This window comes from Lemur catta, chromosome 2 (genome assembly GCF_020740605.2).
Source record: "Lemur catta isolate mLemCat1 chromosome 2, mLemCat1.pri, whole genome shotgun sequence".
NCBI lineage: Eukaryota > Metazoa > Chordata > Mammalia > Primates > Lemuridae > Lemur > Lemur catta.
The window spans coordinates 31949025-31971684 of NC_059129.1; the positions used below are offsets into that span (position 1 = coordinate 31949025).

At 45.0% G+C, this 22660-nt stretch overlaps 1 protein-coding gene across 2 annotated transcripts in view; it reads left to right on the forward strand.

The window, feature by feature from the left end:
- Positions 1-22660, forward strand: part of AUTS2 (activator of transcription and developmental regulator AUTS2) — a 1151910-nt gene that overhangs the window by 1057885 nt on the left and 71365 nt on the right. For both annotated transcript variants that reach the window (XM_045543179.1, XM_045543180.1), the window contains exon 6: positions 5791-5842. In XM_045543179.1, the coding sequence (XP_045399135.1) occupies positions 5791-5842 (52 nt within the window). The remainder of the gene's footprint in view (positions 1-5790; positions 5843-22660) is intronic.

Genomic DNA, 22660 nt, shown 5'->3' on the forward strand with positions numbered 1-22660 from the left:
ACTCACCCCACCCTAGTGTGCCCACTCTACCCCAGAACCCTCCCAGTTGCAACCTAGGCCTTGCTTGCCGTCTCTTTTCTCGTACTGAGAAAACTGTAGCACCGTTTCTCGTGTACCAAGGATGAACTCCATCAAGCTGCAGGTGTGGAATTAAAACTCCAGATGTTTTCAGAGGGTTTCCTCACCCCATTGCATAGCCTGGTACCTTTTCAGGACCACTGTGGTTAGGATAGTGATTAAGGAGGCCAGAGTTGCAGAGGGGGCCCACGACAGAGGGAGCTGGGTGTGTTCTAGTGGGAGGGGGTTGCTGGGCGGGTGGCGGGGGGGAATCTGCTGAGTGCTCCATTTGTGGTCATTCAGTCCCTCCCCCGTTCAGGCACTACACTGGGCTCCAGGGGACACAGTGATGATAAACATCAGGATGATGGACATAATTGCTGCCCATACAGTGAAGCTTTGACGTTGCTTTTATTCTTTCTCTACATTTGGTGGATGCCAGGGGAAACGACGGGCTCCACTTTTGTGGCTGTGAGGTGTACAAATGTCAGAGGATTTGAGGAAGTGGGAGGAGGAGAGGATTTGTAAATGGCCAGGGCATGTACTCAATTATTCATAAATCCTAACCAACTCTTTTCTGTCTGATGTGGTGGGGATGGAGGTTAGGTTAAGACCTTTGTGTTCTAATACCTGCACTCTGATCCCCTCTCCATTTTCATGAATGTAGTTATTATTTTGTGTTGAGCACCTACTATGTGCCAGGCTTTTTACATACATGTCTCCCCCATTGAGCCCTCACAACCGCCCAGAGAGCCAGCTCTTTGCAGATGTGGCTGGCCTAGTCGCAATTCAACCCCAGGCTGCGGGCCTAGTGGCCTTTCCCTGCCATGGCGCAATCTTGGAAGCGGCAACTGCGGGGAGGGCGCGGAGCGTTGCAGTTCCCGCCGCGCCCGCCCGCGGGGAAGGCAGCCGTGGGGACCAAGGGCCCCGAGCCGCGGGGGGAGCAACAGCTGTCGATGTCGCGCCTGGGGACCGCGCCTCCACGGGGCCCACCCGGCGCCGGGGCCGAGAGGAGGGGCGGCGAGGGGCGGGGCGCGCGGGGCGGGACGGAGGAGGGGCGGTGGCGGCGGCGGCTCGGGCTCGGCGCGCCGAGGAAGTCCCGCTCCGAGAGCTGCGAGCGTCTGGAGGAGGCGCGCTCGGCGCAGTTGGGGAGCGAAGTCCGGAGCGAGGGGCCCCCGCGCCGCCGCCCCCTCCTTCCACCGTCCAGCCAGGGGACCCGCGGCGCCGACGGCCGATGGAGGTCACTTGAGCTGTGAACCGGCGGGAGAGGCAGGCGCCCGCGATCCGAGCGCGGGCCGGAGCCGAGCCAGCCCCGGGCGCTCGTCAGCCCGCCGCGAGCTCTGGCCAGGAGGCGCCGCCGCCCCGCGCAGCCCGCCCGGCGACCCGGCCGCTGCAGCGCCTCCCGCGCCGCGCGCCGGCGAGATCGGCTCAAAATAAGGACTCCCGGCGCGTCTGCCCCTGGCGCGGCGGCGGCGGCGGGCCCAGGACCCGCCAGCCCGCGGCGCTGCCGGAGAGGCGGGACCGGCTGTCGGGGAGCCCGGGGCGGCCGCCGGGGAGAAGCCGCCGCCGCCGCGCGCCCTCCTCCTCCTCCTCCTCCTCCCTCCTCCCTCCCTCCGCACATGGTCTCCTTTGTCCTGTCGCCGCCGCCGCCGCCTCGCTCTTAGCTCTGCGCGCCGCGCCGGCGGCTCGGGCCGCTCCTGTCCGCCTCGCCCGCCTGCCGGCCGGCCCGGCACGCGCCTCCAGTCCCCGCCGCGCCCGCCCGGCCCCGCTCGCCGCAGGAGCGGCCGGAGGCGGCGGGCGAGCGCGGGCCGGGCGCCCTCGGCGGTCGCGCTCCCTCCCGCCGCGCGCCTGGCTCGGCGGCGCTGGATGAGTGCGCGCGGCGCTGGCCCTCGGCCGCCCCGCGAGGCTGCTGCTCCGGGTCGGATCTGGTTCGCGGCCTCCGCTCGCAGACTTCCGCCGGGAAGGAGCCGACGGACTTGCGGACGGAGCCCGCTCGGAGTTGGGCGTTTTCTCGTCGTGCGTTTTGGTGGTTCCCCCCCGGTCTCTGATGGTCACCCTTCGGGAGCCCTGCTAAGAAACCAAACCATGAACTTGGGGCTGACAGGACCGCTTAACCCTTCACGACCAGGTAATGCAGCCCTGGGGGCGCGGCTCGCCCGCCGGCGGCCGGGTCGGGGGTCTTTTGTTGCGGCAGCCGGGCTGGCGGGCAGGGGTGGCAGGGGCGGGCTCCTCGCGTCTGGCGCGCCGGAGCCCCCCGTCGTCACCCCTCCTCCTTCCCTCCCCCCCTTCGCGGCCGGGTCGCCCGCCTTTGTACTTTCCTCCCTTGGCCGGGAGCGGCGGCGCGGGGGCCGGAGCTGCACGGCGTTGCCCTGGAGGGCCCCGGGGGCCGCAGCCGAGCCCAGCTGCGGGGAGCGGGCCGGGGCCTGCGCCCACCCGGGCTGGAAGTCTTGGCGCGGCGCTGCTTGTTCCCAGGGTCGCGCTTCCCCTCGCGGAGGTCGGGATCCCGGCCCGCACGCGGTGCCAAGGGAAGGGAAAGGAGGTCTGGGCTCGCGATCGGCAGCTGGTGAAAGAACTTGCTCTTAAGTTTCGAAGAGGTTTCTTTTCTCTGGTTCGAAAGTCCCTCTTCCCGCCGGTGCGGGTGCGGAGGGTGGCCCCGGGCTCTGCGTCCGAAGGGAATTAAGGTGGACCCGGAGCAGGAGCCGCTGCGTCCCACCCTGTCCCCACGGAAGGCTTTTATTCGTTTTCCTCGTTCTCCGCGTTCGCTCCTCCAGTCTGACTTATTTAACTTTTCTTTAAACGCCAACTACGGCTTCTAACGATTTTTTAGTATTGAAAATAACTTCTTCCCTCCTCACCCCAACCAAAAAGTAGCCAAAAGAAAGAAAGCTTTGTTTTTCCGTCTGTTTTAGATTCAGCCACTTCATGCCCTTACCCTCCAAAACCCAGCGAGGGGGGAATGAAACGAAATGGCGAGTAAGATCTTAGTCTGTAAAGGTCCCCCCGTGTTAAACAAGAGATAAGGAAGATCTCCAGTCGCCTAACTCTCGGCTCACAGCGTTTCCATTATTCGTTCGTGATTTAAAAATAATAAAAATTGCCAGGAAAATGGCCCAGGTAGTAGAAGAAAATGCAGACTTTTTCCTAAAAGCAGTGATAATGAAAGCGTCCCCAAGATTAAGACCGGAGGAGTCTATTTGACTCCTTGTACAAATGCTTTAAAAGCGTGAGTAGAAGGAAAGTTCATTGAGAAAAAGCAAAGCATATTTGTGTAGTTCCACTTAAGACTTTGGCTAAGAAGCTCTTTTCTGACTTTTTAGGACAGTGGTCGGCCACAGTTTTAACCAACTGGATGGGAGAAAGGATCCAGAATTCCTTTTATGCTTAGCCAAAGTCCCATTGGGTGTTTTTCTACGGAGGCCTTTTTGAACCCCCCTCCCCAGCTGCAAGAGGCATCTTTTCAAGCTTTGTGACACGTATCAGTAAATTAAACGGCTCAAAACGCTTTTATTAGCAGGTCTGTTCCTAAGCGCCTCTGAATATCCTGTCAGCTTATTTCCTTAATAACTGACTGGTTGGCATCATAATAATCATATCCTTAAGTTTGGTTCAGACATGAGGATCACTTGAGTGTCTGTTTGAAAATACCATGCGTAGCCGGTGGAGCTGACAAAGGTGGCAGGTCGGAGAAAGGTCTGAAAGACAGAACCAAAGGCCCTGTGCACCTCCGGCTTCTGTCCTGTCTTTTCTCTCTCTCTCTCTCTCTCTCTCTCTCTCTCTCTCTCTCTCTCTCTCTCTCTCTCTCTCTCTCTCTCTCTCTCTCACACACACACACACACCCACCCACCCACCCCCCCCACCCCCCCCACCCCAGGTGCAAATAAAAACTTAATCAGGAACCATTTTCTTTCCTATGCTTTTAGCATTTGGGGGCTGTAATTTGTTTTTATATATATTTAGACCAATGAAACTCATTTATAGGTAATCCAAAAATTTTCAAGGGTTATTTCAATTTGATAAAATGCTTAATAGACTCTTTTTTCTTCATATCAGCTCAAGTTTATTTTTTAAGCTACGAACTTAACAGCCGTTCCAAGAGAATTTCAAGCCATTCTAAGACTCATTGTCATTGAAGAATTGTGAAATACTCACCTCTCTTAAGATTTTAGCTGGGAAACTCATATTCCTAGAAATTTCACTTAATATTTCAATATAGCAAGCCATTCACATAATTTTTGGCTTTGTAACTAGATATTCTTGATCTGCTTAATGTATAACTTGTTTCTCCCCCATGCAATACTTCTTTGGCAGTTTATTTTTATGAATAGTGACCATTGTATATAGTTTCATTTAATTTTGTTTAAGAAGTCAGGAAGGCCCCTCAGTGTATTTTTTTATTACTGCAAAAGAGGAGGAAAAATCTATCGAGGGTTTATTTTAAACAGTATGTATGAATGTATGCAGTTCAATGCTTGTTTTGCACATGCATTCATTGTTTTTCTTGATTTGTTAATCTTCTGAACCATCCCTACACAAGGAAGATTAGAATTTAAATAAAGGGAAAAATAGTCACAATAAAATGTTTTATGTTTTTCTATATCACTTGCATTGAGAACCAGAATATGTCTCCCAGATGTATATGGGAATATTTCTTCTTCGTCAATGTAACATGGAAAGACTAAATTGAATCTCTTCTTTGTCCCCAAAAGCCAGCCCCAGCGTCAGAATATGCTGTACTTCAAAATTCCCCCTTCCTCATTCCCTGTATTTCATTTTTCCATATTTATTCAACATAATATGCTGTGCTTTGTCAGAATATGCATGTCTATGTATGAGTGTGCAAGATAAGTGATTTCTCACAGTGTTACATAGCAAAAACAGCGTAAGTGTAGCTTGGCCATTATAACTTTAAATGCAGATATATCTTCAAATTATATAGTAGGGATGCTTAATTTTAATTTTTCAATTTCTAGAAATATCCAGTGCTTCTGAAACGTTACAGCCTTTTCCTTCAAACTGACTTAGTGATTATTTTCCAGAACATTAGTGTATAATTTAAATTGGGTTTAGTCTTGCTGTTAAAACAGGCGTATTTCACTTTCCTCTAGCCACTGTGTAATAATTAGCAGACATGATCTGTAGAAAATGGAAAGGAAAGCATACTGGTGGTGTGCATAGTGGTTTTGGGCAGGTCTACTTGCGTCTCTTTGAATACCAAGGTCGTCCTGATTACTGTAAGGGACAGGAATCTTGGGGTCATCAGACAAATGTTTAAAGAAATTAATTTCTAGGAGTGCTGGTTGGCACTTTTTAGTGAGGAAAAGCTTAGCATTAAATAATAGGCATTTCTGATTTGTGAAAGAAAATTGAAAAATAGGCATGTCTACAAATACCATGGAAAAATTACCATTTCCAAAATAATCTGTCAACGAAATTGCAAAATCATTATGTGAATGAGCTGAATTGCTTTGTGTATCATCTCATAGAAATATGTTTTGTACAGATAATGTGTCTAATAAGGACACATTTTTAAAATCAGGTTTTTTTTCCCCCAGCAAATAGCTGCACTGCAGGTCTCTCTCATGCAGTCAACTAGCACCACCTTATGGATGATTTGGGGAAATTGCTGCTTTCCCTGTTAAGTTTTTCTAAATGTAGTAAATTGATTTAAAATAATAGTGATAGTGATGAAAATATTAATGACAGTAATAATGCTTTTCTCCCCTTCTTTTTCAGGCATCAGATGCCAGCTCTGAAAAACTCTTCAACACTGTTATTGTAAACAAAGGTAAGACTCCTCATTCTTCTGAGTAATGGCTTATTCTTAGATGAATTTCAATGTCATTGCCTAGGAAGAAAGAAGAAAAACCATATGGTCTTTCTCTTTTCATTTTGGAGCTACTGTTTATATTTTGTTTTTCCTTCAGACAGAATCTGCATGCTTTCGTGATACATTAAAAAACAGTTTATTTTAAAAGAATACATTGAATCCTTGTTTAAATTGATTTAACTAATCATCACTATCTGTGTGAGGATGCTGTGCTAGAGAAGAATAGTTCTCAAGATGCCTTAAGTTTATTGTTACTTACCAACTACCCAGCAGTAGGAGAAATATAAACAGCCAATGTGTACTGCAGATGTAATAACCAGTGAATGTTTAGTATTCACAGTATTATGGTCATAAACTAAGCCTTACTCTGCTGTGAGCTTTTTGTAAAGTTAATAAATGAGCAAGAGGGCAGAATTTAAATATGCACTATCTCATTAATTTCTTCCAAACCACAATCTAGAGTAAGAGACGCTAATGATATAGCAGTACATTAAGGGAAAACTTATCTTAAATCATTGCCGATGGGTTTCTGGGCAGTTTTCGTTTGTAGCAGTATTGTTGGAAGTAATGAAATTTAGGAGACTCTCTAATCCCTGGCTTTGAAAGGTGTATAATTTGAAAGGTATAAACTATATAAGCTATGTAAGCTTCCCCTTCCCACTGTCTAACCTGATTTAGGGGCTGGCGTGATAATTGGTAAATAAAGATGTGCTTTCTGTGATAATCTCTGTGTTACATCGAGGATACTCGGTAGCACTTGAACAGACTTGGGCCTTCATAAAGTGAAATTTAAGACCATTTCAGCGTTCTGTAGTTGCCGTGGCTAGCATTTTTGCTAGCTGGTTAGTAAGACATTTCCTAGTGCAGTTATTTTGAGTTCCCAGATTATTTTGGAATTTGAACCAACTGCAATTTTAAATAGTACATTATGTTTAGAGTTCCCTTGAGGTGTATGTGCTTTTGTGATTGCTATTACTCTCAGAATTGCTGTCATATTGAATTTTATCTTTTTTTATTGCATAATGGAGTATTCCAGTTTTATATTTCATCATATTTTTTGATGGACTGAAAGTTTGTATAAATTTGTTATCCATGATGCTAAAAGCCCAATAAAAGAAGATATGTGCAATTCATAGCATGCAGTGCTCGTGTGTAAAAATGGATAATTGTTTACCGCTCGATGAATTTGTGAAAAACGAGGGTGATGGGAAGGAGAGAATGAAATAAGGCAGGTCACCAAAAGTAGGGCTTCCATGTTTCTGTGACACCCCCCAGGACCTCCCACCACATGTGACTGTGTCTTTCTTCTGTTAATTTGCTATAAAATGCTTTGGAACATGGTTCCCCTTTCTGGGATCGGCCCTGCAATGAGAGTTGACTCTGGGACCTGCTTCCTGACCGCCACTGCCCTCAGAGACTCTCCTCATGGCGGTGAGAGTGATGGATGAGCACCAGCTCCCCTCTGCCTCTTCCTCTTGCTTCTTCCCCCTTCTTTCCCTGTCCCAATCACACATTTCCCACATTCTTATTTTTGTTTACTTACAGAGTGTGATTTGTGGCATCTATTTGGTTGTGAATAGTCATCGCGCTGACAGGGTGCCTTTCTTCTGAGCTGCTTTTCTGGGGGTGATTTAGTTGCCTTGAAAGGATTAAGGTTTCTTTGTATACACTAAAATCAACATAGGCTTTTTCTAAGCTTTGCTTGGGAAACCATACACAAATAAGCATTTTAGTTGATGGCAGATTATTCCTTTGCCCCTTATTTCCATCAAAATGGCCTTTCTTTTCTCCACCAGAGTTTCCCCTTAATGCCTTATGCTAATTCCTGTTGGTAACATGAATGACAAGAGACTGAATCAGTGCAAATCCAGGTGCTGCAAAGTAGACTGGTATCCAGCACCCCCTTCCTCCCTGGAGAGAAGGAGATTAAGGGGGGGGTGGGGAGGGGGGAAGCACGGGACAGTTTTGTTAAGGGGATTAGTATTCAAACTGCTAAATATCAGGAAAACAACTTCAAAAAGGGATTCATTGTGTAGCGATAATGTCAATAATTGCTTTAAGACAGGTGCAGAGAGTCTTGTTATATGCTTGTGGTTTTTAGTCTGTTTTTACTCCGGGTAGTGGCAGTGTTTACTGGATGGGTGGTTGACAAGGCCTTCAAGGAACTGTCAGCTTCGTGCACATCAAGTTCAAGTCCCCCTGCAAAGCGGCCTGTCTGCCTGAAAGTCAGGTCCCCTGTCTTTGTCCTGTATCTTTAGCCATGAGCAATAAAAAGCATTGTAAGAAACGGCAAATTTACACCAGGTAACAAACACTGCTGGGAGAATCTTCAAAGCCTCAGCTTATTGAACAGTCTAACAAGAGTGCAGGGGAGCTGACACGTGTATTCCTCCACCTCCAGATGTTTAAAGCTGCAAACCACCTCTCGCCCTCAGGAGTCTGGCAGTATTCTGGCCTTAGAGGAGCGTGGCTTTAAGCTGCTGGGAAGATTATGCTGCTGAGCCTGGTGGTGGGCAGATTTGGTCCATAAAATTTCACTGTGGGAGGGCAGTGCTAATCCCACAAGCTGATTGTGGTGGGGGGTGGGGGGAGCTTTGATGTCGGGCTGCGCAGGGTGGAGATGCAGCTCCAGGCAGAGGCGGCAGGGGCTGTGGCTCCAGGCCCATCAGTCTGCTTGTGAGCTTGAGTAAGTCATTTAGCCTCTTCAGGTCAGAATTTTCAATCATAACAAAACCTAGTCCTGGGCCAACATTTCTGGTGGGGATAAAACAATTAATTGGGAAGGGGCAGGGTTGAAACAGAGTGGATACAATGAGTATGTTTTATATCACTTTTACCCATTGATTTTATTTCGACTTTTCCTGTGTTATAGAGTCCATCCAATTTAACAGGGAGCCAGTAAGGTTTTTGTGCTTAGGTGTTCTGAACGGTCGCTTTCTTCTGTGCTCTTTATTTCCTGTTTTAAAGCAAGTTAAACAGCACGTGCTTGCACGTACACACGACATGCCCAGTGAGAACTCAGCATTTCAAAAGAGGGGTGGAATTGTGCCTCCAAATTGCAGGGCTTAGCGTTGTAGACATAAAATAGTTTAACTTTAATCAAGGTCATGGTTGCCTTATTTAATCTTTATGTGTTTAAATGTTTACAGGATGTTCATGTGAATTTTATGAATCCTTCTGTCTTTGTGACTCAACCATCTGCCAAAGAAAAATTAATTTTCCCAGAGAGACAGAGACACAAAGAGAGACTGACTTATTGTCCCCGTTTAGTTGCTTGAACTGCTACAGGAGCAACAGGATCTGTACCCCAGATTCTGGGTGTTTATCCTTAAAGGGAGCTTTCCAGTCAATTCCATACGGCCAGTATTTGTTACCCTTTCTTACCTACTCTAGGTCCTTGTTGGTGTGTTTGCCACTTTGATACATAGACAAAAGTGCAGAAAATGAGTGCTGCTTTGCTGTACACAATTATCCTGCCAAGGTAATTAATCTTTTCTAAAACTCTTAGATTGCTCTAGAGCAGAGCTACTTGAGGAGGAAAGAAAATAAGGAAAGTCCTGTCAGGGAGGAAGAACAATAGGTGACAGGTGTTTTGTGGAGCCTTAGGACACCAGCCCTGGTGTGGGCCATGGGTCTAGGGTGAGGAGCAGAGAAAAAGCCTGTATTGCTGCCCCTTCTTGTTCCAGAGCCCTCTTTCCCAGGATTCATCTGGCAACCAAGGCAAGTTATAGATAGAAGGAGGGAAGGGCCAAGAGGTGTATTTTACCCTGTGACTCCTTCTCTTCCTTTCACCTTTGAAATTGCAGAGCTGGGCCCTCCTGGGGAAAGGCAGGCATCATGGAGAACTGACTCCAGCTGAATGGGCGTTTCTGAAGGGCTAGGGGTTGGGGGGATAACCCAGGTAGGAATGAGGCCCCTCATTTCTGCTCCCTCCTGCTGTGAGCACCCAGTGTCCACTGAATTGTGAACAACAGCAGAGCAACTGCCCGCCCCCTAGGCAGGACCCTGCTTCACCTCCATGGGATCAGCCCTGGGGACTTTAGTGCACACTCCATCGCCGTGAGCGCCAGGTGGAACACTCAGGGCCCCCTTCCGCTCTCTCTGACCAGGACTATTTGGCCTCTTCCGGGCCCCACCAAGCTACCAGTGGAACACACCAGGCCTCTTCTTGGGGTTGGTTGGTGGGACACAGATGAGGTTGGAGCCTTTAGGTTAGTGGGGCCTTTGTGTATCTTTGGAAGTACGGTTTTATCAGCATCGTAAAAAGATGTGGCTAAAAAATTGCCTGACATTTGAGGAGATCAGGTGAGAAAAAAGTTATCCAGAGATAGTGCTGGTTTAATAATTGGGTATCTAATAAATTCTTTCATGGTGACAATATCACCTTAATTCTTTAGGTTTAGACATGAGGGAATTCCTTGGTTTGGTGACCAAAAAGATAAGAACTATATTATCACCAAGTCCACTGTTAGCTTTTAAGAAAAGCCCCTTTCCTAAAATACTTCTGTGAATGAAAATAATGCTGTTGACTGTGGGATAGCTTTCTTAAGAAAAAAATTTGGTTTAGAGTTTAAAATCCCTTTATAATGAACATATGGAGACCATTTTACAATCCCGTGTAGTGTCTTGACTTTAGTTGTAAGGAGGATGTGACATAAAGCACATTCCCAGTGTGCACAAGAGTAAACTGAGCCAATTTCAGCCTTTGTAAATTAGTTATGTTTTTATGACATCTTAAATATCATGTAAGGGGAAGTAGGACTATCACTCATTTATTTTTCTCCCTCTGGACCTTTTTTGTACTATTTCAGAGCATTTCCTTGGGTTTTTAGGAGATAGAAATGTCTGGAGAATTAAATAGTACTGAAGGGTAATTGGTGCTTGGTGGTAGACAAAGGAGTTATGAGTAGAGTAGTTCAGTTCCCCTCCTCCCACCCCATACTGCAAATAGCAGGCAATCAGCTCCCTTTGTTATGGAAATTGACCTTCCTATAGAAGCCAGTTCTTACATACAGTATTTGTTGTATAGAATTATTCCTTGAGAATTCTTGGAACCAGATGCCTTGTACTGTTAGCCTGAAACCACCAGTAAGGGTCTAAAAATATTCCACGTTGTGTGGAAGTGTTTCCCTTCACATATTTTTCCAGTAGCTGCTACCTGGTCTGGACTTGTGGATGCGTATGGTAGGGAATCTGGGTAAATATTGGATCCCATCATGGAGTTATAGTGAAGCGGGTGGAAGATATTCCGAGCACTGGAAATGATCCTGATGGTAGAGAACTTGGACAGTGCTGTCACTTTTTCATCCTGAGTGCCCCTGTGAGCAGCTGGGAGTAGATTACGGCGTAACAGATTCTGTTCTTTTAGTCAGATGTTCAAACACCACTCTGTTTACTTTTGAGCCCACTAGAAAGCCCTTTGCTTACTTTATTGGGTGATTACTGCTGTCCTCTGAAAGAATTTTCTCCGTACTTGGCAATACTGACAAAACTTGAATGATCCATCCGCCTCTCTTCAATCCATTCATATTTAGTGTTTTGTTTAGCCAATGATGTTGTATTTGGTTGTCTTAGAAAGTAATACATATTCATAATAGACAACTGGAATTTAAAATAGCAAATTCATTCTTGAGAGTCTAATGAGAAAGTTAAATGACAAAGAGCCTCCTCACTGTTAGCACGTTCAAATGCATGGGGTCACCGGCGCACATGCAGGTTCCTGCATGGAGGAAGCCTGTGGCTGTCCCATGGCCTCTGGATTATTTCTAGTTTCTGACAACTGCAGAGAAATGTTTCTCTGAAAATGTAGGTTTATTTAACTAGGTTTCTTTTTGCTTCACAATCTGGATTCCATTCAGTCAGTTACCACTCCAATTAACTAACAATTATTTAACATTAACAGTAATTACAGACGCCAGTTAAGCGCCTACAGATGTCAACTGTTAGCTTTGTACCTAATCACTCAATGAAATGGAGAAAGTTCAACAAACATCAATTAGCCAAGCAATTAGTATGAGTTAGGAAAGAGCATGTTATCATGTGTGAGCTGATTCAATTTATTTTATTTTGGCAGTAAAACACACACAGGCAAGCAGCAATAAGTTCCTCAGATAAGATAAAACTCTATTGTTTTGCAGCTTACATAAGAATTCTTTCCTTTCCTGTGCATAAGTCAAATACACTCTAGCCTGGAATTTATTTAACAAACAAAATTTGTCTCAATTACTCAGAAAGCCCAGCAGTGCTCCGTCTCAGGAAGCACCTTTGGTGAATTATGAATCCAGTGGATATACTGTATAAGGAACTGCCAGAGAATTTCAGTGGAGAAAATGATTGATTCCCACTCGAGTAATCTCTTCTGTGCATTTCGGATTTTTACCAGTTTATTCCTGAACCTATGGTGGAATGAGTGCAACAGTGATTTTATTAATTTCATGGTGCCTGAACTTTTGCTCAGCTGTCTTTTATTTAGCCCGGAGCTAACATCAAAGTATTTTACCTACTTGCCCAGTCTGTGCTTTTAAAAAGTAGAAACAGCTGTCTATTAAAGAGCCACTTTGTGAATTCACCAAGGAGATTCCAGAGTCTCCTGAATTCAGAGGTTCTAAACCGCTGCCTCCCCAGCCTCTCCTCACTCCATAGACTTCTGTAGATTGGCTGACCTTACCTGGACTTCCTGGGAGTGTGCATTCTAAGGCCTGATTATATAAAATGGCCCCGAACTTGGTATTTGGGGATCCATTCTACCTCCAAGAAGAAAAGTAGCCCTAAGAGGCTGTGCCTCTGGTTCTCCTAGAAGTGCTTTCTCACCGTCTCCTGAAACCTGTGGATAGGAGTGGAAGAAGCCAATCCCTTGTGGGGTGCTCCTTCAGGTCTCTGTGGGTCTTATGTGCAGAATTTTCCATTTGTGCAAGCCTCTCAGCATGAGCTGCGTTGGGAAATAAATATTGTGCCACGGGTATGGTTTGGGGTGAAGACTCACCATGTCCCCATGTGTGTTTCTGTTGTAAAGCATTTGCTAGTATACAGCAGTACAGCTGTACATGCTTGTTCTTGAGAGGTGTCTTTGCTCCTCTACAGCAATTCATACGGTCTCTGTTTGCTTTTGCACATTTTGCTGCAGTAACAAAATGGCTCATAGGCTTACAACAACAAAAGGTCTTATATTAAGTGTCAGCTGCAGATCAGCTGCACCTCTCTTTGTCTTTATTCTGGCATTCAGGCCGAAGGAGCAGTGCACATCGTGGTAATTCTTCTGATAAAGGGAAAAGAGCAGAGACAGACCCAGAGAAAGCCTCTTCAAGGTTCCACTTGGATGTGGCATTTCCAGCCATCTCATTGGCTGGAGCAAGTCACATGACCAAGCCTGTCATCAGTTGAGTGGGAAGTAAACTCCTCCCACAGGGAACAGCCCAAGAGCAGAGGGATCCACAGGGGATGGGCTTTGGAAGTAAGGGAAAGCCAGCACTGTACAAGTGATGTGATCTGCCACCAGCCCGTGCCCTAAAGTCTGATAAATCAGAAGCTGTTGCTTCTTACTGTGTTAATGCAAATGAGGTGGGGGTAGTTTGCACAGCCTTGGTGAAATCAGTAGGCTTTTCTGTTAGAGACCTGTTTTACTAATAGCCATTTGCTTGGAGTTTATATTAAGTTAGATCTGGTAAGTCATCAAGAAATTAATTGCTTCCTTATTATTTACCAGGTTTAGATTATTGCTGGCTTTGAGGGACTAATGGAAAAGCTGCTGTAAACTACAAAAATGCCTTGCAGGATCTGCAAAGAATGATTGTTGGACCAGTCAGGTGTTTGGGCTCTGCATAAGTAATTGTGGGAAGCATGATTTTCACAAAACTTAACTGCAAAGTAGTGTGCATTGTAGTGGTTTTAGTGTAGTGAACATGAGCTTTGATTTGAGATTCACAGAGAGAGACACAGATTTGAATCCCAGCTCCACCACTTACTACCTGTGGAATTTGGGGCTATTTAAAACACCTCAGCACCAAGTTTTTTCTTTTGTAAAATGAGAATAATCAAACCCATCTCATAGGGTTGCTGTGAGGATTAAATGAGATAATGTATATAAAGTACTTAGCCTAACTTGTACTATATTTTGAACTCATTATATGCTAAGAATTTTACATACATTATATCATTTAATCTTCATAACAACTCTTATTTAGGAAATAATTTAGAATAGCGTCTCCATCCTGTAGGTAAGGAAACTGAAGTTAAATATAAATAGCTAGCATTTATTGAGGAATTGCTTTTTGCCAGGTATTGTTCTAAGCACTTTATATGTAATTTGCTCATTTTTTAGGTGAGGCTCAGAGATTTAAGTAACTTGCCCGAAGCTCACACAGTGAGTAAGTGGTGGAACTAGGTTCAGCTCATTTCCATGGGGATCTAGCAAAGACTAGAATAAAACAGATCCCTGCCCTCACTGAGGGGAACACAAAACAGGATGGTGATCCGGGAAAACCAGGTGCTGTGGAGGACACGCCAACAGATGAAGGTCTCCTTAGGGCGTTTCCCCCGACACCTTCCCGAGGTAGTGCCCTTTCCCTAGAGGATTGTAGGAACTCCACCTTGGTGATAGAGGGTCTCATCCAGGACTTCCCCAGGATGTCTGCCATTATCTGATCAGGCATGGCCAAAGCCGTCATGGTTACTACATTGCAGCGTGGCTCAAATTAAGGCATCTACAGTTTCTTCACTCCCCATACTCATTCCTGTGCCTGTAAGTGAACTGATCTTTAATTTTCAGCCAGATTTTATTAGAAATGACTTAGGAATTTCCAGCAAGGGCATTTCCCTAGCAACGATGACATAAGCATGAGGCCCCAAATCTGTACTGGCCCCAGGGGGTTGCTGTTAGTAGGGCGTGGTGTTCTGTGGGCGCTGCAATCTGCTTCTCTGACCCTCGTAAACCTTGTCTTATAAAGGAGGAGGTTGAGAGTACATCATTGCTTTTCTAAGAGTCCTTTTGAAGAGGGAAATGTCTCAAGTGTGCCCGTTAATAGACTGATATGGGAGGCAGTTATATTTGGATGCCTTAAAAGCCACTTGGAAAACATTTTCCCCCTCTTATCTATCACCTTTCACATCTCTCAGCAGAGTAACACTAAAACCTAATTTTAGCCAAGATTACATCATTTTCACATTATCTGTTTATAGCTAGGAAAGGTTTTTCCGTAGTAAAGCTCCTCTGCCCGAAAGCCCAACTCCTTCTTGTTGAAACATGTAAAATTTATCTATAAACTTTGGTTTGACAAGGAGTCTTCTTCTGAAATCAGATTTGTCAGCTGTTAAATAAGTGACATGAATGGTTATTTTATTTATTCCTTCAATTGGCTTAACGTGGAGGCCATATTGGAATTAATTCAACAAATACTGAGCGCCAACTGTGTAACAGGCTTGGAGATGGTGACAGGGAACAGGTAACAAGCATACCACCAGAATAGCAAGAGTTTAAACATATTTTTAAAATGAGAAAAAAGACCTTTTAAGTGGTGTAATGACAAAGAAGTCATTCACTTATTTTTTTTTAAAAATAGCCATAAGACCTTTCTTAGGAGGAAAAGCTGATCTGAGGTGAGTCCTGAAGGGTCAGCAAACAGAAATAGATCAGCCCTCAGACTGCACAGTCTGGCACCCATGTGGAGAGCCACATAACTTGCCAGCTTGTACTCACTGGTAGACTAAAACCTAGCCCTTTGAGTTTTCCACTCAAAAAAATTGATGCTATTGTTATATTAGTTAATTAAGCTATTGCAAAGATTTTGGGGAGCATTATGACAATCTGTATATTGTCTGTCGATAAAGCCTCCCTTTTTTCGTGTTTCTTTAAATTTTGTTGCTTAAATTCTTGCCAGGTTGGGGTACTACAAAGAAGTGGTGGGATGGAAGACCCAGGGTCAAGTCTAGGGGGTGGGGCTGCTAGTAACCTCCAGCGAATCACTCTGTCGGACTTGCTCTTGTGATTTGGTAACATGAGAAAGTGGGATGGACTCCGAGACTCCTTCTAGACCTAAAGACCCAACATTTGTGTTAGAATGTTCTAGGCGCTCTCAGAACCTGAAGCTTCTGCAAAGGGCACATATTTTCCTTGATACCTGTGAATGAGATTGTGAACGCTTGGCATTTGGAAGGAGTGGTGCCTTGTAGCCAGTGCCAAGACTTCAGTCCTGAACTTGTGAGAACTTGTGAACAAAAATAAACCTCTTTCCTCTGCAGGAAATTGCATCTCTGTAAGAAAGATCTTAGAGCTAAGAGGGGGTTGAGCCTTGGGGGTGAGGGAGGAGAGGAGAGTGAGCTGTGCTGCAATTTGAATACCAGCTGCTGGGTATTACGGTATTAACCTCCAGAATAAGAATAACAATACAGCATGCTCCTTGTCTGCATCTTACATGGTGTTAAAGGAGATGTTTTATCTGCTTAGTAAATGTTTATAAAACCCCGCTGCATATAAAAGCACTTAGGGTTCCTTTGTACTTGACTTCTCAAGTGGAGTGACTATCAGTTCCACCCTTTCCTAAGCAGTGATGGCTACAGGTTAGATGAGGGTGGGGGCGGGGGGTTGGATAGCAGAGAAAGTCCCTGCCTAAGAGCACCCCAGGGACAACTGCCTGGCAACTTTTCACTGTGAGATGACTCATTTTACCACTGTGAATTGCAGTGAGGCTTGGATGGGCCATTCTAGATAATGGAAAGAATGTGGCCTCCTCCCATCTGTCTTCAGCTGTCAGGAGGCTCTCACACACCCAGGCAGTTCATCAGAGCTCTGACTCTTCAGGTTAATCTAGGTCTTCTTGACTGAAGCAATCTTCCTACATTTCTTTTGCTAGAAGATGATGATAATTTGACTTCATTCTCTCAGTATTGTATTTGCTGTTTGTTGGATTTTAGTTTTATTCACAGTCTTCTAGTGTCTGTTGGGGAAAAGTTTGTTTTAGAGTAAGAAAAAGAAATACTACTTTTAGTGTCTTGACATTCCCCAAGAGGTGACACAGACAAATACTGTGAGTGGATTTACGGAGGAGCTGGGTTAAGTTCATTGCTCCCAAGTCCACGGTGTGTTATTTAGGAGAGTTCCGCTTCTCTGGACTGTCTCCCTCACTTCCTGAGATCGAGACCTGGAGAAAGGAATAACGTCGCAGATGGGACAGTGAGAACCTTAGAAAGCAAATTCCTGGATTCAGAGCAGGGCACTATTGCTGTGTGCTCTGGTGGAATATTAGATTATAAACTAAATTTTATGGCTTTGTCATTTGTAGTTGGCTGTAGGGGCCACATTGCCCTGTATAATGGCCTCGTCCTAAGATGTGAGGTATCAAATCAATTTGATTTCTACTTCCATGGGCAGAAGAAGCTCATGTATTAAACAGGCAGCTTGGGGATGACTGGTGTAGGATGGCTCTCCGGTTCCCCTCTGGCCTCTCCTCTCAGGAGTAACTGCTGTTGGTTCCCCTCTGGCCTCTCCTCTCAGGAGTAACTGCTGTTTGACCGAATGACCTGCTCGGCTGGGGCCTCAGCCCCCAAAGCACCCTTGGGGTCAGGGTGATGTCTGGTTTGAGCCCTCCTTCCTTCCTTCTCAGGGCCCTCCGGGTTGAGGAAAGACAGCTTTACACCTCCTCCTTCTGTCTTAGCTCCAGGACAAACTTGAAAACTGCCTACTCTAAGGTTTTCTGGCATTTTAAAAGTTAAGGCGACTTTCTGAGCCCTCTCAGCATCCTGCCAGGTATCTTATCTTATTCAAATATCCTAATTGCTACTGGGGCTTCTCTCCGCTGCACATCATCCTAGCACCTAACTGACAAAACAGGCCTTCACCTGAGGGCCTCATTATGCTTTCTGCCTGTGCATCAGGCCAAAAATACCTCCACAATACCTGCCCGACATCCTGGGCTTCCAAGTGACAAACAAATAATTGGGTGAAACAAACCCTGGGTGCCGCGTAGCTGCCATCGGTGTCGAGCACAGAAGGGTCCACAGCAATAACAGTCACGGCGCTGCCTGGTTCATGTCAGAACAAATCTTTGAACAGTGGGCTGTGCTGACACCAGAGAGTGACAGCTTTGGAAATGGCACGCTAGTTACTGCTGCAAGTGAGGCCTCTCATGTAGACCATGACAAGTGGCTGTCATTTCCATACAGGTGAACAACTGACAACCTCAAATGGGGAGGGTGAGAGGCAGGCAGGAAGCTGTGTTTGGTGGCAGGTGGGGCCAGACTGTGGGGAGGGGTTCTAAGTACTGGCTGCCATTTGCATTTGTGGCAAAAACTGGCCTTAAAACACACACTCTTTCCCCGCCCTTCCATCCCGTAGTCTTCTCTGTTGTTCCTTTAGAGCTTCTCTGGGAAAGGGCTGCAGAAATACGGCCCAGCATGCTTAAGGAATGCTTTCATTTCAGTGTTGCTCCCTCTCTGTCTTCTTGATATGTCATGGGTTGGGTTACCTGGGTAGGTTCATAGAATATGGAAAAGGCAAGGTGTCTGCTGATGAGGAACTCACCATTAAAAGGAGTGGGTTAGATGAAATTCAGGTGCAGAATTGGGTCTAGACCGGTGACAAAGTCTGGTTCCTGGGGCAGCACTATCCACATCCTGAGTAGTTGTTAGGTATGCAAAATCTCTGCCCCACCCCAGACCTACAAAATTGGAAGCTCTAGGGGTGGGGCTCAGCAGTCTGTTTTAATAAGCCTTCCAGAGAATTCTGAGGCAGACAACACTGGCCTAGACAAGGAAGACGAGTTTGGCTGTGAGGTTTTGCAAACGCTCAGGTGACCCACAGGATCCTCCTCTGTTGGTCTGTTTGTTGTTGGGCAGCCTTTTTTTAAAAAAATATGAACTGTACCTGTTCTGTTCAAAGTGACACTGTGTACCTACTACTGGACTCTGGATTTCCCATCCTTCCACTCGCTCTAGCCTTGCGAACAGGCCTACTTGTGTATAGGATGGTTGGTAGATGCCAGGACTGCAGTTGGAGCCATACTAATCTGAATGAATTTTGAAACTATGACCTTGAGCTAATGTTATGCTGTAACAACCAGCTGAGCTAACTTGCTCAAAGACAAACTGTTCTAGCTAGTTCCTGGTTGGCAGATGCTGCATCACAAATGCCAGCCTGCCAGGGTTTTTGCAACACAAAACACACATATACTGGTCCAATATGCTGTGATGACCAGTAACTATTTTGTAAACAAAGTACTGTGTAAATTCTTTATTAAACTGCACTATTTAGGGTTGGAGAGTGATGGACAGCAATGCTTTGAAATCTTTTTTTTACTTTCATGTAAAATATTATGCAGTTTTAAGACTATAAAATTACATCTAAGTTGAGTTTTCCCAAAAAATGTAATATCCTAAAGTTTCAGCAAGTCACCTAAATAGTAAAGCTTTTTAAGTTGTCCTTCAAGAATAGGCATCTTCCAAGATTAGTTGTGTTAAATTAGTGGGTGTCAGACTTTAGCCTGCATCAGAATTATCTGGAGGAATTATTAAGACAGATTCTTGAGTCCTACACCAGATATTTCTGATTCAGTGGGCCTAAGTGGGGTTCAGGAACTTGCAATTTAAGATTCTCATGTGTTAAATTTAAAATAGAATTCCCTTTTCCAGTAGAGAATATGTAAATTGAGTAATAGCTCAAAGACTTGAATGTATGTATGTTTACTTGTAAAATGAAATTTATGCATGAAAGTGGATTCAGTGGTATCACCAATCAGGAGCTCTTTAAAAAAATGAAAATTTTTGAACCTATTTAAGCAAAGAGAACATAGAAATGAACCCCCATTGTATACCTGTTATCCAGATTCATTTTTATCAAGATTTTGCCACAATTATTTTTAGGTGATAGAAAGGCTAGGTAGGGTGTTGCCTGCCTTTTTTTCTTTATTGCTGAAATATTTTAAAGCATGTCTCAGACTCATGTCACTTCACCACATACTTCAGCACACATCTCTTGAAAAAAGCATTTTCTTACATAATCACATGGCACTAACAATATACAATAATTCCTCAGTGTCATCTGAGACCCATCCGTGATCCCATGTCCCTGACTGCCTCACAAGTGTCGTTTTACACGATGGGTTAGCATCAGATACAAACACATGTTGCTTGTCTTCATCTAGAGCGCTCCACCCTCCCCAGCCTCCCATTCTTTTCAAGTCACTGACTTGTTGCAGGAACCAGGTCAGCCGTCCTGTAGACTGTCCCACATTCTGAAGCCCTCGTGGCATCGCTGAGCTCGTTCCTCTGTCCCTCGTATTTCCTGTAAGTGGAAGTTGGCCCCAGAGCTTTGATTAAATTCAGGTTAGCCTTTTTGTCAAAAAAACTTCCCAGGCATTGCAGCGAGCCTCCTGTTGCCTCTCATCCATGAACGAACACCCAGTGTCTGGGTGTCCCGGTTTCAGTGATGTCAGAATTGCTCAGTAAGTTCACGTTGTGGCAACCGGATACTCAAATTGTCAAGTTCCTGTCACCTTTTCATTTAGTGGTTTCATCTGTTGATGATGCTTGCCTGATCCAGTTGTTCGTTAGAGATGGCAAAAGGGTGACTTTTCTACCATTAGAAATTTATTGGCTGAAATTCTTCTGTACAATGGAGCTTTCCCTTGTGAGAGTTCTTTGCTCACCTTCAAAATCCAGTAAAAGGAAAGGCGAGATAAATGCTTAATTCTCTCCTTTTAATTGCACGCTTTCAGAGCAAGAAGTTGGTACTGTACCAGGAGTTTTATTAATAAGTCTGTACACTTCTCTGTTTGCATTTTTATTCTTCTTCATATTTTTAATAGTTCTAACCCATGCTTTCAATTCACTGAGCCTTTTCTACATGGTTTGTGTGTATCAGTTTAAGTTAAAAATTAGGCACCTGCTGGAGAGAGCACATCAAACGAGTTTATACACATATGTGCGTATAAATTTAAGGTCATACCTGCTCTTCACAGCCCTGCTCAAACGACACATACTCCAAGAAGCCCTCCCACCTTCCCAAGGTTTGAACCTTTCCACTACGCTTCCTGCATCCTGCCTGCCCGTCTTTACTAAAATTGTAGATGTCCTCTTCCCCTATTCTCCGAATTTACCCCCTCCCCCATTGTAACCAGTAGGGTACTTTTTGTTTGTTTGTTTGTTTGTTTTCTGTAGTTTTATTTCCTGGTGCCAACAGTTAATCAGTAGGGTACTTTATATACAATAGGAGTGTACATAATGTTTGTTGAGCCTAAATGAATTAAAATGTTACATCCTAAAAGTTATTCCAAACTTTGATTGAATGATAGAGATTAATGTTCCTTTTAAAAAAAAAAAACTTTGGAATTTAGTTTATAACCAGAGAGACTAAGTGACTCGAGTACAGAGAATAAGGAAAAGCCTGAATCTTACTTGATCTAATTAACTCTTCTGACATTAGTATTAGAGAGTCTGATGATCCACACTAGGTGTTTTTTAGGAAAGGAATGGGAAGCTGCCCACATATATTGAGTGCCTACTGTGTGCCAGGGATTGTCACATGCTGATTTGTTTAAATCATACAGTAGCCCAGCCCAGTAGGTAAGTAGGTCTTCTATATTCGAGAAAACTGTCCTGTGACTGGTAAGTGACAAAATGAGTTCTCGCCATCTCATACTCTTTGCTATTTCTACTGTGCTAGCGTAGCCCAAAGGGGGTAGGGGTGGGGAACTTGGTTTGGTGAAATTAAAAATGCCTCCTGTTAGCTGGGTGTGGTGGCTCATGCCTGTGATCCTAGCACTCTGGGAGGCCGAGGCAGGAGGATCCCTTGAGCTCCGGAGCTCTAGACCAGCCTGAGCAACAGGGAGACCCCGTCTCTGCTAAAAATAGAAAAATTAGCTAGGCGTGGTGGCTCATGCCTGTAGTCCCAGCTACTCTGAAGGCTGAGGCAGGAGGATCCCTTGAGCGCAGGAGTTTGAGGTTGCTGTGAGCTAGGCTGATGCCACGGCACTGTACTCGGAAACAGAGTGAGACTCTTGTCTCCTAAAAAAGAAAAAAAAAAGCCTCTTGTTGACAGTGGGCTGGGGGGTAGCATGGTGGTGGTGTTGGGGGGTGGATACTGGTAATGTGGTTCCAGTCTGGGGGAACTTGAGAGGTTCAAGACTGCACAGTGGGTAACAGCCAGACTTCCAGCATATGTCAGATGTATTTTGCCACTTAATTTTATGGAAGATTCAGTGTGACATTGAAACTGAAACTCCCACAGAACTAGATTTATAGAATTGAAAAGGTATACTTCTGATAAATAAAAGTTAACGTGTTAAACACTGGACAAGAAACTGTTTGAAAAAAATATTTTAAAAAAGGAAAAGAATTAAACTGGAAAAACTGTAAAGGAATTTCAAGTGATGGGATAGCAGTTACAGCTAGAAATCTCAATAGAGTTTTTAGACCTTGTCACTTTTTTTGTAGACAGGGTCTCACTCTGGTGCCTGGGCTGGAGTACAGTGGCATCCTTATAGCTCACTGCAACCTCCAACTGCTGGCCCCAAGTGATCCTCCTGCCTCAGCCTCCCAGGTAGCTGGGACTATAGGCATGCGCCACTCTGCCCAAACTCCACTTTATTTTTAAAAGCACCTTTTGATGGTGTGTATTAGTATTAATATGTAGCAGGGAGAGAAAATGCATCTCCTAATGGGTGGTGAAAAGAGTACTCATCCCTGGTTAAGTCTTTTTTGTCTGTTCTTTAGAAAGTCTGGTAGCCCAACCCACTTCGAGTTTTCTGGTGGCAAAAGAAATCCCTGCTATTTCCATTAATCTCTGAAACT